The sequence below is a fragment of the Haematobia irritans genome, chromosome 4 (assembly GCF_050003625.1).
Source record: "Haematobia irritans isolate KBUSLIRL chromosome 4, ASM5000362v1, whole genome shotgun sequence".
NCBI classification, from domain to species: domain Eukaryota; kingdom Metazoa; phylum Arthropoda; class Insecta; order Diptera; family Muscidae; genus Haematobia; species Haematobia irritans.
Window position 1 is genome coordinate 26,660,945 of NC_134400.1, and position 16,980 is coordinate 26,677,924.

General features: G+C 33.4%; 1 protein-coding gene across 2 annotated transcripts in view; it reads right to left on the minus strand.

The window, feature by feature from the left end:
- RhoGDI (rho GDP-dissociation inhibitor) overlaps nucleotides 1-16,980 on the minus strand; it is a 30,909-nt gene that overhangs the window by 13,249 nt on the left and 680 nt on the right. The window contains exon 2 of one of the 2 annotated variants that reach the window (XM_075308232.1): nucleotides 1,475-2,533. The exons of the other annotated variant lie outside the window; for it this stretch is intronic. Within the exon in view, the coding sequence (XP_075164347.1) occupies nucleotides 1,706-2,506 (801 nt within the window). The 5' untranslated portion in view covers nucleotides 2,507-2,533 and the 3' untranslated portion in view covers nucleotides 1,475-1,705. Of the gene's footprint in view, nucleotides 1-1,474; nucleotides 2,534-16,980 lie in introns of those variants that run through there. 2 annotated transcript variants of the gene reach the window in all.

Sequence of the window (16,980 nt, forward strand, 5' to 3'; positions counted from 1 at the left end):
AATTTGTCAAAATTTTATTTCAATAGAAAAATGTTGTCCAAATTTTATTTCAATAGAAAATTTTGTCAAAATTTTATTTATATAGAAAATATTGTCAAAATTTTATTTATATAGAGTTTTGTCAAAATTTTATATTGTATAGAAAATTTTGTCAACATTTTATTTCTATAGAAAATTTTGTCCAAATTTTATTTCTATAGAAAACTTTGTCCAAATTTTATTTCTATAGAAAACTTTGACAAAATTTTATTTCTATAAAAAATTTTGTCAAAATTTTATATCTATAGAAAATTTTGTCACAATTTTATTTCTATAGAAAATTTTGTCAAAATTTTATTTCTATAGAAAATTTTATCAAAATTTTATTTCAATAGAAAATTTTGCCAAAATTGTACTTCAATAGAAAATTTTGTCAAAATTTTATTTCAATAGAAAATTTTGTCAAAATTTTATTTCAATAGAAAATTTTGTCAAAATTTTATTTCTATAGAAAATTTTATCAAAATTTTATTTCAATAGAAAATTTTGTCAAAATTTTATTTCAATAGAAAATTTTGTCAAAATTTTATTTCAATAGAAAATTTTGTGTTTTTTATTTCTATAGAATATTTTATCAAAATTTTATTTTTGTAGAAAATTTTGTCAAAATTTTATTTCTATAGAAAATATTATCAAAATTTTATTTCTATAGAAAATTTTGTCAAAAATTTCATTTCTATATATAATTTCATCAAAATTTTATTTTTATAGAAAATTTTGTCAAAATTTTATTTCAATTGAAATAAAATTTTTATAGAAAATGTTGAAAAAAATATTCTATAGAAATAAAATTTTGACAAAATTTTCTATAAAAATAAAATTTTAATAGAAAATTTTGTCAAAATTTTATTTCAATAGAAAATTTTTTAAAAAATTTATTTCTATAGAAAATTTTGTAAAAATTTTATTTCAATAGAAAATTTTGCCAACAATTTTGTCAAAATTTTATTTCTATAGAAAATTTTGTAAAAATTTATTTCAATAGAAAATTTTGTCAAAATTTTATTTCTATAGAAAATTTTGTAAAAATTTTATTTCTATAGAAAATTTTGTAAAAATTTTATTTCTATAGAAAATTTTGTCAAAATTTTATTTCTATAGAAAATTTTGTCAAAATTTTATTTCTATAGAAAATGTTGTCAAAATTTTATTTCAATTTTGTAAAAATTTTATTTGTATATTTTGGTATTTTTATCCAATTATTTCCAATAAAAAAAGCGATGACACCGATGTCAGTCATATGATAGGTGCGTTAGTTGCAATTTACACCAATTTCCCGTGGGGTATGAACTTGTTCAGTGGCATTTTTCCTGGTACCACCTAATAACCACATTATTACCAATTAATATAGAAATTTCGTTGTTTTGAATTTCAGATGTTTTAATAGTCTAACCTATAAAAAATATGCTCAATAAGATTATTTCCACGACCCATATTGAGAGAATTCGTTTCTTTTATTCAGTTTTCTTTAATGTATAATTATAATATAAATATTATATCGATTATAATATAGTATACATGGAAATTAACACTTGTTTATAAATAATAATAATAATAAAAAATAATGTATATGGATGTATAATATATTCGCTCATAGGCATATCATTCTTTTCCACATAACAGCTGCTTATTCCTTAGCCATCTATTTTGCATATATGCGTATATTCTATTCATTCATTTGGAGCAAAGAATTAACGGTTGAATCTTTATTACCACGATTAGCTTCGAAAACAGTTTTTACCACTTCCGTATCGATATTAGGAAACATTTCCTGTATTTGTTTCAATTCTTCGGCACTTAATTGCGGCGGAGGCACCACAACAGGCTGTTGTACAGTAACTGGTGGTTGCTGATGCTGAGATGGTGCTACAAATATTGGTCTACCGGGTACCATAATCATTGGGGCTTGCTGTGGCTGATAGGCATACTGCATGGGTTGATTGGAAAAACTGAGAACAATATCTATGGCACCTTCAAGGCCATCACCTTGCTTTCCACTTAATGGATACCATTCTTCATGTGTCTCACCGGCAAAAACACGCTCGGGTATTTTAATTTCACACCATGCAATCAATTCATCCATTTTAAAGCTACACTCATCGTATATTTCCACATACATGCTATTCACACCCACCGGCAATTGACTTTGAATTACACGATTCCAACGGGGATTTTTACCGCCATTCGGATCGGTATGGGTTTCATACACATAATGCCCAATACGAATTCGAACATATGGATCCATGCGAGTCAAGCCATAGTTACGGGCCAACTTTGCTTGGGCACAAGTAATGCTCAAACGTCCAACATGATTTGGAGCAACATACTGGGGCATTTGTTGTCGATACAGAGCCATTGCGGCCTGAGCATCCGCGGATATATTGTTGGCCACCTCAAAGCGTAGGAAATCATCCGGAAGAGGCATAAGCACCGCTTTTTTCCAACGATTTTCTATTGCTATCGCCATGATTTTAGCCGGCAAAATTTTGAAATTCTACATTGCAATAAAATAAATGGGAGAATACAAACATGAGAAAAATACTTTTTTTAAATAGAATTTCTACTTCTTGAACTAATATTGAAAAGATACAAATAAAAATTGTCTCATAAAGAATGTCGAGGAGGTATTAAACCTTTCGAAAATAACAGAAGATAGTGGCAAAGGAACTTTAGAAATTTATTTCAAAATTTATGGCAATGTCATCCGTTTGTTTCCGTTTGAGGGGGCCAACAATGTTAAAACGTAAAACGTTTGTTTTTGCTAAATTATATTAAATATATATAAAAAAAAATTTAATTTATAATTTTCTTGTTTTCCATAGAATTTATATTGTGTAAACGAGATTGCATAAAATCGTGGCATGATTAATCATCTAACTACATTTCGACTTTTATTTCAAATTTTGGAAAGTCGATTTTTAACTTACGAGCTTCTCATCAATATTTTGATTAATTACACGATTTTTAGAGGTATGGAAGAAAACCTTAAAGCTGAAATGAGTTGAGGAAACAAGCAAACAAAGCCAATCTAATAATTTCTAGACGGTGAATACCATGAACAATGTACCGATTTTGTGTCTAGTAAATGCATGCTAATGTACAATACGAATTTTATGTGGATCGGGAGAAAAATAAATCTTCAGGATGTTCAAGGAGTCAAATCTACGGATCAATCTATATTGAGGTTTGCAGGTTTGTACGCTCAGTATACAGATAAACATTTTTTTCAATCACGATATTAATTGATGCAATTATTATTTTTTTAATTGGAATTTCCCCAATCACGAAAATTATGATATCAATATCAATCAATCAATTAAACATAAAATGTATACATGCTTAATTAAAAATTTAATTCATTTCTTCGACACATCACAAAAAAATAGACTTTGATCGCAAAACTCAATTATTTTTTTAATTGAGACAATCAATATATAGCTGGACTTCACCTATATGCATTCAAAAAATTTTTTCAACCACGAAATTAATTGATCCAATTAATTTTTTAAGTTAAATTGCTTCAATCACGAAAATTATAGTACAAAATTAATTGGTTAAAAAATTAATTGATTTCTTAATCAATTTATTAATTTAATTTTTTAATTGGTTCAATTAAAAATTTAATTGATTTTGGTCGAAAAACGATTTTTTTAATTGATACATTCAATTATTTATTTATTTATAATGTTTCTTCCTTTTTTCCGATTATAATTAAAGATGGATTTTCTTTAGATTTGTGTCAACATTTAGCGAATATAATTTATAATTATTTTTGAATTGGAAATATTGTTTTATTTAATCAAAATATTAATAGTACCATTTATTTTTATACCCACCACCATAGAATGGTGATGGGGGTATAATAAGTTTGTCATTCCGTTTGTAACACATCGAAATATCGATTTCCGACTATATAAAGTATATATATTCTTGATCAGGGAGAAATTCTAAGACGATATAACGATGTCCGTCTATCCGTCTGTCTGTCTGTCTGTCTGTTGTAATCACGCTACAATCTTCAATAATGAAGCAATCGTGCTGAAATTTTGCACAAACTCATCTTTTGTCTGCAGGCAGGTCAAGTTCGAAGATGGGCTATATCGGTCCAGGTTTTGATATAGTCCCCATATAAACCGACCCCTGGTTTGGGGTCTTGGACTTATAAAATCGAAGTTTTTATCCAATTTGCCTGAAATTTTAAATCTAGAGGAATTTTATGACCATAAAGAGGTGCGCCAAAAATTGTGAGTATCGGTCCATGTTTTGGTATAGCCCCCATATAGACCGATCCCCCGATTTTACTTCTTGGGCTTATAGAAACCGCAGTTTTTACTCAATTTACCTGAAATTGGAAATCTAGAGGTATTGTAGGACCACAAATACGTGTGCCAAAAATTGTGAGTATCGGTCCATGTTTTGGTATGGTCCCCATATAAAACGATCTCCCGATTTGGGGTCTTGGGCTTCTAGAATCCGAAGTTTTTATAATATTTGCCTGAAATTGGAAATCTAGAGGTATTTTCGGGTCATAAAGAGGTGTGCCGAAAACGGTGAGTAGCGGTCCATATTTTAGGATAGCCCCCATAAGAACGATCTCCCGATTTAACTCCTTGGGTTTCTAGAAACCGTACTTTTTATCTGATTTTCCTGAAATTGTAAATATTCTGGTATTGTAGGCTCACAAAAACGTATATCGGATTAAGTTTTTAGCGGTCCATTTGCCTCCATATAGACCGACTTCACTTCTTGAGGTGTAGAAGCCGCACTGATCATGAAAATTGCTTGAAACTCAATGTAAAATTTCCAGATTTTACTTCTACAGATTTAAGATTTAAAATCAAGACGTTATTTTATAATTTTCTTGCACACTTACAAGAGATGTTAATGATTCCTCTAAAACTCAAACAAAAATGGTTCTTATAAATCCAGAATCTGATATAGTCCTCATAGGTGACATCTTTAAATTTATCTTCGGGAAGTGTCCTCAAGCCCTCCTGAAATTTCAAAGGAAACCCTAATATTTGGTTCATGGAGGTGGGTATTTAAGATTCGGCCCGGCCGAACTTAGTGCTGTATATACTTGTTTTAATTGATTACGTTTTCAACTGCACAGAAATTTTTTTTTCTGATTCAATTACGAAATTAATTAATCCAATTAATATTTTAATTTAATTTTCTAATTGAAATGTCTTCAATGAAGAAAATTATAGTATCAATCACAGTTTTTAAGTAGGCATCGAAAAAATACTTTAGTAAAAAAATTATTGTTTCCATTAGCATAATTGAATTGATTTTGAATGCAAAACTTAATTATTTGTATACCCTCCACCATAGGATGGGGGGTATATATTAACTTTGTCATTCCGTTTGTAACACATCGAAATAATGCTCTAAGACACCATAAAGTATATATATTCTGGGTCGTGGTGAAATTCTGAGTCGATCTGAGCATGTCCGTCCCTCCGTCCGTCTGTTGAAATCACGCTAACTTCCGAACGAAACAAGCTATCGACTTGAAACTTGGCACAACTAGTTGTTATTGATGTAGGTCGGATGGTATTGCAAATGGGCCATATCGGTCCACTTTTACGTATAGCCCCCATATAAACGGACCCCCAAATTTGGCTTGCAGACCCTCTAAGAGAACCAAATTTCATCCGATCCAGCTGAAATTTGGTACATGGTGTTAGTATATGGTCTCTAACAACCATGCAAAAATTGGTCCACATCGGTCCATAATTATATATAGCCCCCATATAAACCGATCCCCCGATTTGGCTTTCGAAGCCTCTAAGAGAAGCAAATTTCATCCGATCCGGCTGAAATTTGGTACATAGTGTTAGTATATTGTATTTAATAATCATGCAGAAATTGGTCCATATCGGTCCATAATTATATATAGCCCCCATATAAACCGATATCCAGATTTGGCTTGCGGAGCCTCTAAGAGAAGCAAATTTCTTCCTATCCGGCTGAAATTTGGTACATGGTGTTAGTATATGGTCTCTAATGACCATGCAAAAATTGGTCCACATCGGTGCATAATTATATATAGCTCCATATGAACCGATCGCCAGATTTGACCTACGGAGCCTCTTGGAAGACCAAAATTCATCTGATTCATTTGATATTTGGTACGTGGTGTTAATATATGGCCTCAAACACCCATGCAAAAATTGGTCGAAATCGGTCCATAATTATGTATAGCTCCCATATACACCGATTGACCGCCGGAGCCCCTTGGAAGAGCAAAATTCATCCGATTCGGTAGAAATTTGGTACGTGATGTTAGTATATGGTATCCAACAACCATGCATGAATTGGTTCATATTAGTCCATAATTATATATAGCCCCCATATAAACCGATCCCCAGATTTGACCTCCGGTGCCTTGTGGAGAAGCAAAATTCATCCGATCTGGTTGAAATTTGGTACGTGGTGGTAGTATATGATATTTAACAACCATGCCAAAAGTGGCCCATATCAGTCCATAATCATATATAACCCCCATTTAAACCGATCCCGAGATTTGGTTTTGGAGCCTCTTGGAGGAGTAAATTTCCTCCTAGTCAGTTGAAATTTTGTATATTGTGCTAGTATATTGCCGTTAACAACCATGCCTAACTAGATCCATATCGGTCTATAGTTATATATAGCCCTCAGATAAATCGATCCCCAATCACACAAAAATTGGTCCATATCAAGTTCATAATTGTATATAGCCCCCATATAAACGACCCCCATATTTCAATTCTGGCTCCCTACGTACCGTGCAAGAGTCCATATCGATTCGTAATTATTTGTAGACTTACATACCTTTTTGTCTAATATATACCACGTGTGGACTAACTCACAATTTAGAAAACGATTTAAGATACCACAACCCAAGTAATTCGATTGTGTGTAACAGTCTTTCATTTCATTTCATTTCATTTTTATTTATTTATATGTTATACTAAGCCTACAAGGCCAATAATTAAAGTACAACTAGTCTTAAAGCCTAGGCAAAGAAATATAATCATAATTCTAACAACAATAATAATAATAAATGCAAATATGAATATAATCATAGTTATAAATGTAACTATCAAGATTGTTGAAATTTTGTTTGAAGGGCCCCCACCCAAAAAAAAAAGAAATGCAACGAGTCATTCGTATGGAAGTATGTGTCCTAAACAACACCAATAAATCCTAACCATTAATCAGAATGGGAAACAAAAAAATTATATATTTTCAAGCGAAAAGCATTATTCGTATGAGAAAAAATCCTTAAGTCAATTGGAAGCAAGTTCCAGCAACGAGCAATGCGAACAAGAAAAGAGCGCTCATACAATGAGCACGTTATTCTAGGTATAATTATTTGAGTATTCCTTGTCGAGCGAGTAAAATTAAAGGCCTCACATAAAGCTCTAGGTGTTCCACTTCTCATGACCTTATAAAAGAAGAATAGATTGACACAATCAACAAAACTAGAAAACGGTATGCCTAGAAATTTCACGACAAACTCTGAAATGTGGTCTCGCCGTCGAACATTATAAACAAATCTAACAATAGAATTTACAGCACGCCTCAATTTCAAGAAGTTAGTGGCCGTTATACCAGACACTATCTCAATGCCATACCGTATAATAGGCATTAGCAAAGCATGGGCCAATCGATACCTCACCCAAAAAGGCAAAAACAAATTGGAAGAATAAAACCTACGCAAAGTCGCATATATTCTACCTTGCACCGCGTCAATGTGAGGACCAAAACACAAATACTTGTCAATCAAAACTCCCAAACATCTTAACTGATCGACGCATTGAACAACATTTCGGCCAACCATAACATTAATATTCACGGATTGACAACCAAAAAGCACTGCCTTTGTCTTCAGAGGATTTAGAAAAAAAGAGTTTGCTACCGTCCATTGCTCAACTCGGCTCAAACAAAAGTTCACGTTATTCTCCAAAACATCTGGGAACTCACGACAAGCACTAAAAAGAAGCAACACATCATCAGCATAAAGAAAGGCCGAACAACTAGTACCTCTAAGACACTCCAGTAAATCATCCATATAAAAAAGAAATAGAATTGGACCAAGGACCGAACCTTGGGGAACGCCAGAAAATAACGAACGAGTACATGAAGTCTTCTTGTTCATATCCACAAATTGTGATCGTCCACACAAATAGGAAGAAATAAGGGAGCAAGCACTTCTAGAAAATTCAAAATTATTGCAAAGTTTCCTAATCAAAGTATTGAAACAAATTGAATTAAATGCCTTGGTCAAATCAAGTGAGACGAGAGCACTTATTCTACCAGAGTTGAAATTATCACGAATAGAGTCAGTCAGATGCAAAAGCAAAGATGTCGTACTATGTCCTTTACGAAATCCATGTTGATTTCCACCAATTCTCTGACTAAACCGAAGGAGAATTTGGTCCTTAATCAAGTATTCACATAACTTAGACAATGTGGGAAGTATCGAGATGGGCCTCAAGTCTCCAGGTCCACATACAGTATTACCCTTAGGAATTGGAACAACTCTAGCTATCTTCCATGCAGTCGGATAAATCGATGTAGTTAAAATAGAGTTAATTAGGTTTAAGACAACATCTGAGATGTATGGAAAAATTGCACATAGAAATTGAATAGAAATACCATCTACTCCAACAGATCTTGACTTAACCCTCTGCAAAACAGCGCATAGTTCATCCATTCCGACGCAATTAAATGAGAACCCATCATCATGGAAATCAAGATGACTAAAGTCAACAGTATCTCCCGAAAAAGGAACATTACCCACAAAGAAATCATTCATCTCATCTAGATCACCATCATAGTCAAGATCATCTCTTCCAACACACCCAGAACCCCTAAGAACTCTCCAAAGACCCTCAGAATCAAGACCATTAAAACGCCTCATGTAATACCTTCTCTTTTCCCTCCGAATGACCGATTTCACCTTATTTCTGTATTTACAATAAGTCTTCCACTTTTCCGGATGCCTATCCGACTGGTATGCAGAATACGACAAATCCCTCAATGACTGATAAAAGAGAACATCTTTATTTTTCATCCATTCATCACCAACATAGTTTACCTTCTTCCTAATAACCGGAATAAATGAATGTAACTCATACAGCAGGGACGTCAAAAAGTCACATTTTTCATTAATGTCAGTGGAGGAAAAAAATGACGAAAAATCGAATGTAGACAAAAAATCTATCAAGCCATTGATATCAATGCTCTTATAGTCATAAAACTCAACAAAAGAGGAATCATTCCTCATGACGTCGATATCAAAAACTGCAAAAATAAGCGCATGATGAGAAATCGAAGGGCACTGAACCTGGTCAGAAATGCGTTTCCTCAAATTAGAGGATACCAGCATAAAATCAATCAGTGAAGTAGATCCATGTACAACATCGTAGTGTGTTGGCCTAGAATTATGCAAAACAGATAGAGACAATCTACAACAGGAGGAACGAATTGAGGCAGCAACAGACTGATTAAACATGTTGCAGTTGAAATCTCCAACTGTAACAATGTTGGAAAATCCCAAAAAAATGTCATGATGTATATCCTCAAAAGATGAGAAATCCCCAGGAGGAGGTAAGTATGCAACACCGAACAAAATGTTAAACGTGCCAGAACGAATCTCAATAAACAGCGACTCACATTTACCCTGCACTGAACTCCTAAAAACCAGTCTATGCATTAACCGTTTAGATATAAAAATACCAACTCCACCGCCCCTAAGACCAGATCTGTCATTCCTATAGAAAACATACCCTGGAATACTAACTGAACGTGTGGAAACAGCAGACTTCAACCAAGTCTCAGACAAGCCAATAACATCAAAATGAGACCCTAGTATGATAGCTTTAAGCTCATCAAACTTAGACGAACAGCTCGACGGTCGAATACTCTGACAGTTTAAGTGTCCAACATTTAAAGTATGCTCATTCTGAGTCAATAAAGATTTTATGTAATTATTGGTGTTGATTACAGGACCAATGTTTAGGTCAGAAAACATCGAATATATAAAATTGAACGTATGGGGGGTGCCATCCAAAACAAAAAGACAACAAAATAAAATTATATAATAATACCATAATTATTTTCAAAAAATTTAACTTCAATAAAAAAAAATTATAAATGCTCATAGCGCAACTGATCACTATATCTAATGAGATCAAAAAACAAATTTAACATTTAAACATTTAAAGATGGGTATTAGCATCGCATTCCTTTTAGCGAAAAACAACATAATTTAATTAATATAATTTTTCGAGGAAAAGATCAAAAATACAAGAATTCACTTTGAATGCAAATCAAAAACTAACAATTATTCAACCACTTTCACTTAAATCAATAATTCAATCTTTAATTTAACAGTTGAAACACGATATAGTACCCACCTTTAAAGTAAAAACCAACAATCAAAATATTTCAGCCAAGAAGTCCCCATTAAGATATTTCATTTCCATTGGATTCCAATAGTGCTTTAACTCCTTCAACGTCTTCGTTAACTTCTTTTCCATCCGCAAATACTAAACGTGCTTTTAGTACGTTGGTGTTAAGTACTTTAAACTTCATAATAATTTTTTTACGCTGCAATTGTTTACAAAGCATATTCAGCTTACTGGCTGCCGGTGAAAAGTGGTCATTGAGGTAAACTCTGCGTTCAATGTCACTGCCAATGCCGACCAAAACGTCACCAACCTTCAGTGACCGGGTTTTAAAATACTCTTTCATTATAGAGTCACGAACAATGTTTCTAGTAAATTTAACAAGAATCATCTTGTTATTATTGATATATCCAATGTGATTAATATCAAATTTAGAAACATCAACTTTGTAGAAAGCTCCCAATGAGATAATAGTTGATTCCAAGTCCTGAATACCAGTAGGCAAACCGCTTATAATAATATCGCCACGATTAATGCGTTTATGCAGTATATTGATTTCAATATCTTGTTGCAAAAATTTACTTGAAACCTGGGCTTTATGTGATGAAAGCTTTTTATTACATTCCAATATATCAGCTTTGAGTTCTGTCAAGTGAGTTGCCATGTCCTTTCTAATAGTATCCAAAGAATTTTTAATATCTAATTGATCATCATCGTATTTAGTTATAAATGCATCCAGCTTCTTCTCAAGACTTCCATTTCGATTATTTTCGCATGCATCACAGATGAAAGCACAGCATTTAATAACGCTTAATGCTTGAAGATCTTTATCCGAAAGATCAACACATTTGGAGTGGAACCAACGGGAGCATAGCTTGCACATTATACTTCCAGACTTGTTGATTGGCTCATCACATTTGCCACATTTTATACTCTTATTAGCCGGCATAGCAAAAATAGCAACCAAACCCCACAAAGCAAAAACAAACTGCCAAAACAAAAAAGCAACACCGTCAACAGCAACACCAAAACAGTTATATATTCAGCAATTGTATTATATGGAACAGCTTAACCACTGTTATGCAATATACGCAGAAATTATCAGTAAATCTGTTTTTGTTAATAAACGGTCTTCCGAAAAAAAACTTTATAATTTTCAGCAAATAGAGTGTTTATGTACACCAACGCGCGGCAAAATATTTTGATAGACACAAAAAGTCAAAGTAAATTAAAGAAATAGTGACCAGCAGCTGATTACACCCAACTACTCAGCCATAGGGTTGCCAAGATATTCGTAGAAGTTTCTACGCAATCCATGGTGGATTCGGCCTGGCCGAACTTACGGCCATTTATACTTGTTTTATTTAAAAACGTAACTAATTTCGAACACTTATTTTTAGTTTGTTTATAAACTATAAATTATTAATTACAAATAAAAGAATCCATAATTATTTTAACTGAATTAGTCTTGGGAGTTTGACTAAAATGTTAATTGTATCAATAAATTTTTTAATTAAACATTGATTGGCTTAATGTTTCTTGTTTGATTAGAAAGTTAATTTAATCAATTAATTTTTAAATGAAAAATTTTTCAACTTTACTGCCTGTTCATGAAATACAAAATCGACTTGAGACGAATCGTTCGTCTAGATTGAAACTCAAAAAACTTTAGATATATTTGCTAGAAAATCCTGAAATTTTTCATGAACACATTATTGATGATTTGCTATCGAACACCGAAACAATTGGGATTCCAGACTCTGGTTTTCGAGATATCGCTATGGGTTTTTTGACGAATCGTTCGTCTCGAGGCGATCGAAAATTCCACGAACAGACAGATTGAAATATATTGCGGTGATATTGTTAAATTAACTTTTTAATCAAGCTCGGAAAACAAAATCAGTTAAAGAAGTGATGGAAACTTGTTTCATTTTTATTTAAAAATTTATTTCAAACAATAAATATTTAATCACACTAAGACACAGTCAGTTAAGAAATTAATTGAACATAGTTATGTTTTCAATTAAAAACAAGTATATACGGCAGTAAGTTCAGCCAAGCCGAATCTTATGTACCCTCCACCATGGATTGCGTAGAAACTTCTTCGAATTGCTTTGGTTGTGGTAATACTTAAAAATTCTTAACATCGTCTTCTAAATTGTAAGTTAGTACATACGTGGTATATATTAGACAAAAAAGGGTATGTATAGGTAAGTCTACAAATAATTACCAATCGATATGGACTCTTGCACGGTACTTAGAGATCCAGAATGGACATATGGGGGGTCGCTTTATATGGGGCCTATATGCAATTATGAACTTGATATGGACCAATTTTTTTGTGATTGGGGATCTGTGGGCCATATATAACTATGGACCTAGTTAGACATGATTGTTAACGGCCAAATACTAGAACAATGTACCAAATTTCAACTGACTCGGATGAAATTTGCTTCTCCAAGAGGCTCCAAAACCAAATCTCGGGATCGATTTATATGGGGGATATATATAATTATGGACTGATATGGACCAATACCTCCATGATTCGAGACCATATACCATATATAGACCATATACTAATACCAAATTTCAATTTTCAGCCGGATCGGATGAAATTTGCTTCTCTGACTATACGATATGACCCATTTGCAATACCATCCATAAAAATTTTTAATTGAATCAATTAAAAATTAATTGAAATTCGCTAATGATATCTATTAATTTTTAAACAAGAATTTTTTATGCTGCAATCACAAAAATGATACTACCAATTGGTATTTTTTTGTGATTGAAGAAATTTCAATTAAAAAACAAGTATATACGGCCGCAAGTTCGGCCAGGCCGAATCTTATGTACCCACCACCATGGATTGCGTAGAAACTTCTACGAAAGACTATCATCCACAAGCGAATTACTTGGGTTGTGGTATCTTAAAACTTCTTAACATCGTTTTCTAAATTGTGATTTAGTCCATACATGGTATATATTAGACAATAAAGTTATGTATAGTTAAGTCTACAAATAATTACGAATCGATATGGACTTTTTGTACGTAGAGAGCCAGAATTGAAATATGGGGGTCGCTTATATGGGGGCTATATACAATTATGAACTTGATATGGACCAATTTTTGTGTGATTGGGGATCGATTTATCTGAGGGCCATATATAAATAACTATAGACCGATATGGACCTAGTTAGGCATGGTTGTTAACGACCATATACTAGCACAATGTACCAAATTTCAACTCACTCGGATGAAATTTGCTCCTCCAAGAGGTTCCAAAACCAAATCTCGGGATCGGTTTATATGGGGCTATGTACGATTATGGACTGATATGGACCACTTTTGGCATGGTTGTTAAATATCATATACTACCACCACGTACCAAATTTCAAGCAGATCGGATGAATTTTGCTTCTCCAAAAGGCACCGGAGGTCAAATCTGAGGATCGGTTTATATGGGAGCTATATATAATTATGGACTGATAGGAACCAATTCCTGCCTGGTTGGTGGATACCATATACTAACATCATGTACAAAATTCCAACCGAATGGGAAGAATTTTGCTCTTCCAAGGGGCTCTGGAGGTCAAATCTGGGGATCGGTTTATATGGGGCCTATATATAATTATGGACCGATATCGACCAATTTTTGCATGGGAGTTTGAGGCCATATAATAACACCACGTACCAAATTTCAACTGAATCAGATGAATTTTGGTCTTCCAAGAGGTTCCGGAGGTCAAATCTGGTGATCGGTTTATATGGGGGCTATATATAATTATGAACCGATGTGGACCAATTTTTGCATGGTTGTTAGAGACCATATACTAACATCACGTACCAAATTTCAGCCGGATCGGATGAAATTTGCTTCTCTTAGAGGCCTCGCAAGCCAAATCGGGGGATCGGTTTATATGGGGCTATATATAATTATGGACCGATGTGGACCAATTTTTGCATGGCTGTTAGAGACCATATACTAACACCATGTACCAAATTTCAGCCGGATCGGATGAAATTTGCTTCTCTTAGAGGCCTCGCAAGCCAAATCGGGAGATCGGTTTATGTGGGGGCTATATATAATTATGGACCGATGTCGACCAATTTTTGCATGGTTATTAAAGACCATATACTAACACCATGTACCAAATTTCAGCCGGATCGGATGAAATTTGCTTCTCTTAGAGGCCTCGCAAGCCAAATCGGGGGATCGGTTTATATGGGGGCTATATATAATTATGGACCGATGTGGACCAATTTTTGCATGGTTGTTAGAGACCATATACTGACACCATGTACCAAATTTCAGCCGGATCGGATGAAATTTGCTTCTCTTAGGGGCCTCGCAAGCCAAATCGGGGGATCGGTTTATATGGGGGCTATATTTAATTATGGACCGATGTGGACCAATTTTTGCATGGTTGTTAGAGACCATATACCAACACCATGTACCAAATTTCAGCCGGATCGGATGAAATTTGGTTCTCTTAGAGGCCTCGCAAGCCAAATTTTGGGGTCCGTTTATATGGGGGCTATACGTAAAAGTGGACCGATATGGCCCATTTGCAATACCATCCGACCTACATCAATAACAACTACTTGTGCCAAGTTTCAAGGCGATAGCTTGTTTCGTTCGGAAGTTAGCGTGATTTCAACAGACGGACGGACGGACGGACATGCTCAGATCGACTCAGAATTTCACCACGACCCAGAATATATATACTTTATGGGGTCTTAGAGCAATATTTCGATGTGTTACAAACGGAATGACAAAGTTAATATACCCCCCATCCTATGGTGGTGGGTATAATTAATAAGAACAATTAATTTCGTGATGGAATCAGAAAAACAATTTTTTGTGTGCAATCAAATTTTTAATTGGAAATATTTTTTTGTGATGTTTGTTTCTGTATATGATTTTGTAATTTCAGATGTGTTTTACTTTCCATGTTTTTCCATGGATTTTAATAAAATGTTAATGAGTACAATAGTATAATTTTTTAAATTAAATATTTATTTTTGAATAAAAAATTTTAAATTATAATTTTTACTAAATAAAATGTTAATTGGGTTAAATAATGACATAAAAATTTGAAATAATTTTCTTTGCCGACTTTATTATTTAATTTGGTTAAAAGATTCATTGTGTCAATCAATTTTTTAATTTCAGTTCAATCAGTTTCAATCAAAATTTCTATTGGAAATTTCTATTTGACTGATACGAGAAATAAGTATTCAACATTTATCCCTAAATCCATCGGTCAGTACGATTTATATATACTCCGTAACATGCAAATAAATCCAGGAGTCGAAAACTAAGGTCTTCTTGACCTATAATAATCATATTTTACTTAGACCAATGATGCGAAAGCTTTTCATATTAATAATTTTCCACATCTAGAAAACATAATCATAGGCCGCTGTAGTTGTTTCACCATGTTTTGACCTTACCGCAACACAAACTGAACTCCTCGACGTAAATTAAATGTTTTGTAAACCCTTTTGACAAACGATACTTTGCCTATATTTTAATTATGATAAAAATGCAAAGTTAGTTTACCACTTTTTTCGATTGTTCTCAACGTTCGATTTTTCAATGACCTTCAAAAGTATCTGGAAATAAAATACATTTTGGTATTTTCCACATCATGTACACAAGCATTCGCAATTTTCTTGTTTTACACCTTCGTTCCTCCATTATGTGCCTCATTAACATTTGTGGCTGCTTGCTTCGATAATAATGGTCGATGTTGCTATTTCTGGTCATCAAAGAAATATGATAGCCCTTTTAAGCCACATAAAAAAGTGTGTGATTGTGTGCTTTTGGTTATGAGAATAGAAGAGGAGGACACAATACCACAACCTTCATATAAAGCTGCACTTGACCTGCTAAACATAACACACTGAGGACTCCTCCAAGACCCCATGTTTGTGAATGAAAAACACAGTGTTGCCCAATTTGACAAAGAGTACTGTGAATTTGTTAATGATACTATATAAAAACACAAGAACAACAAATAGCAAACACCAGAAGTATGAATCATAGGAGGGGAAGAATAAGAAAATGAATGAAGGAAACAACAATAACCGGCATATGGAGTTCGTTGGATTTGAAAAAGAGTAATGTAAAGGGTAATAGACGAGAGAAACGGATATCAAAATATATTGTATTGCAATAGAACCAGAAAGCATGCTGCATTTTATCGTAATGAATGTGGAATGAAGAAATAAAAGGAAATGTCATTGAAACATATATAAAAAAAAGAGTATTCAAAATATATGGGTTGTGAATCACACAAACACAGTATGGTCACCACACAAAGGATATATTTGTATGGCAAATACTGATGGTAGTAATGGACGCAGTAAGTGGGGCGAGGGATACAACCTCTCTAAAACGAGACCAACCTTACAAACAGACACACACACACACACTTGCTATAGAACAAGATAGGCCAGACATTGCGATAAGCCAATGTATTGTGGGTCTGTGTGGTATATGGAATTTTAAATTTAACTTTTTATCGATGATTA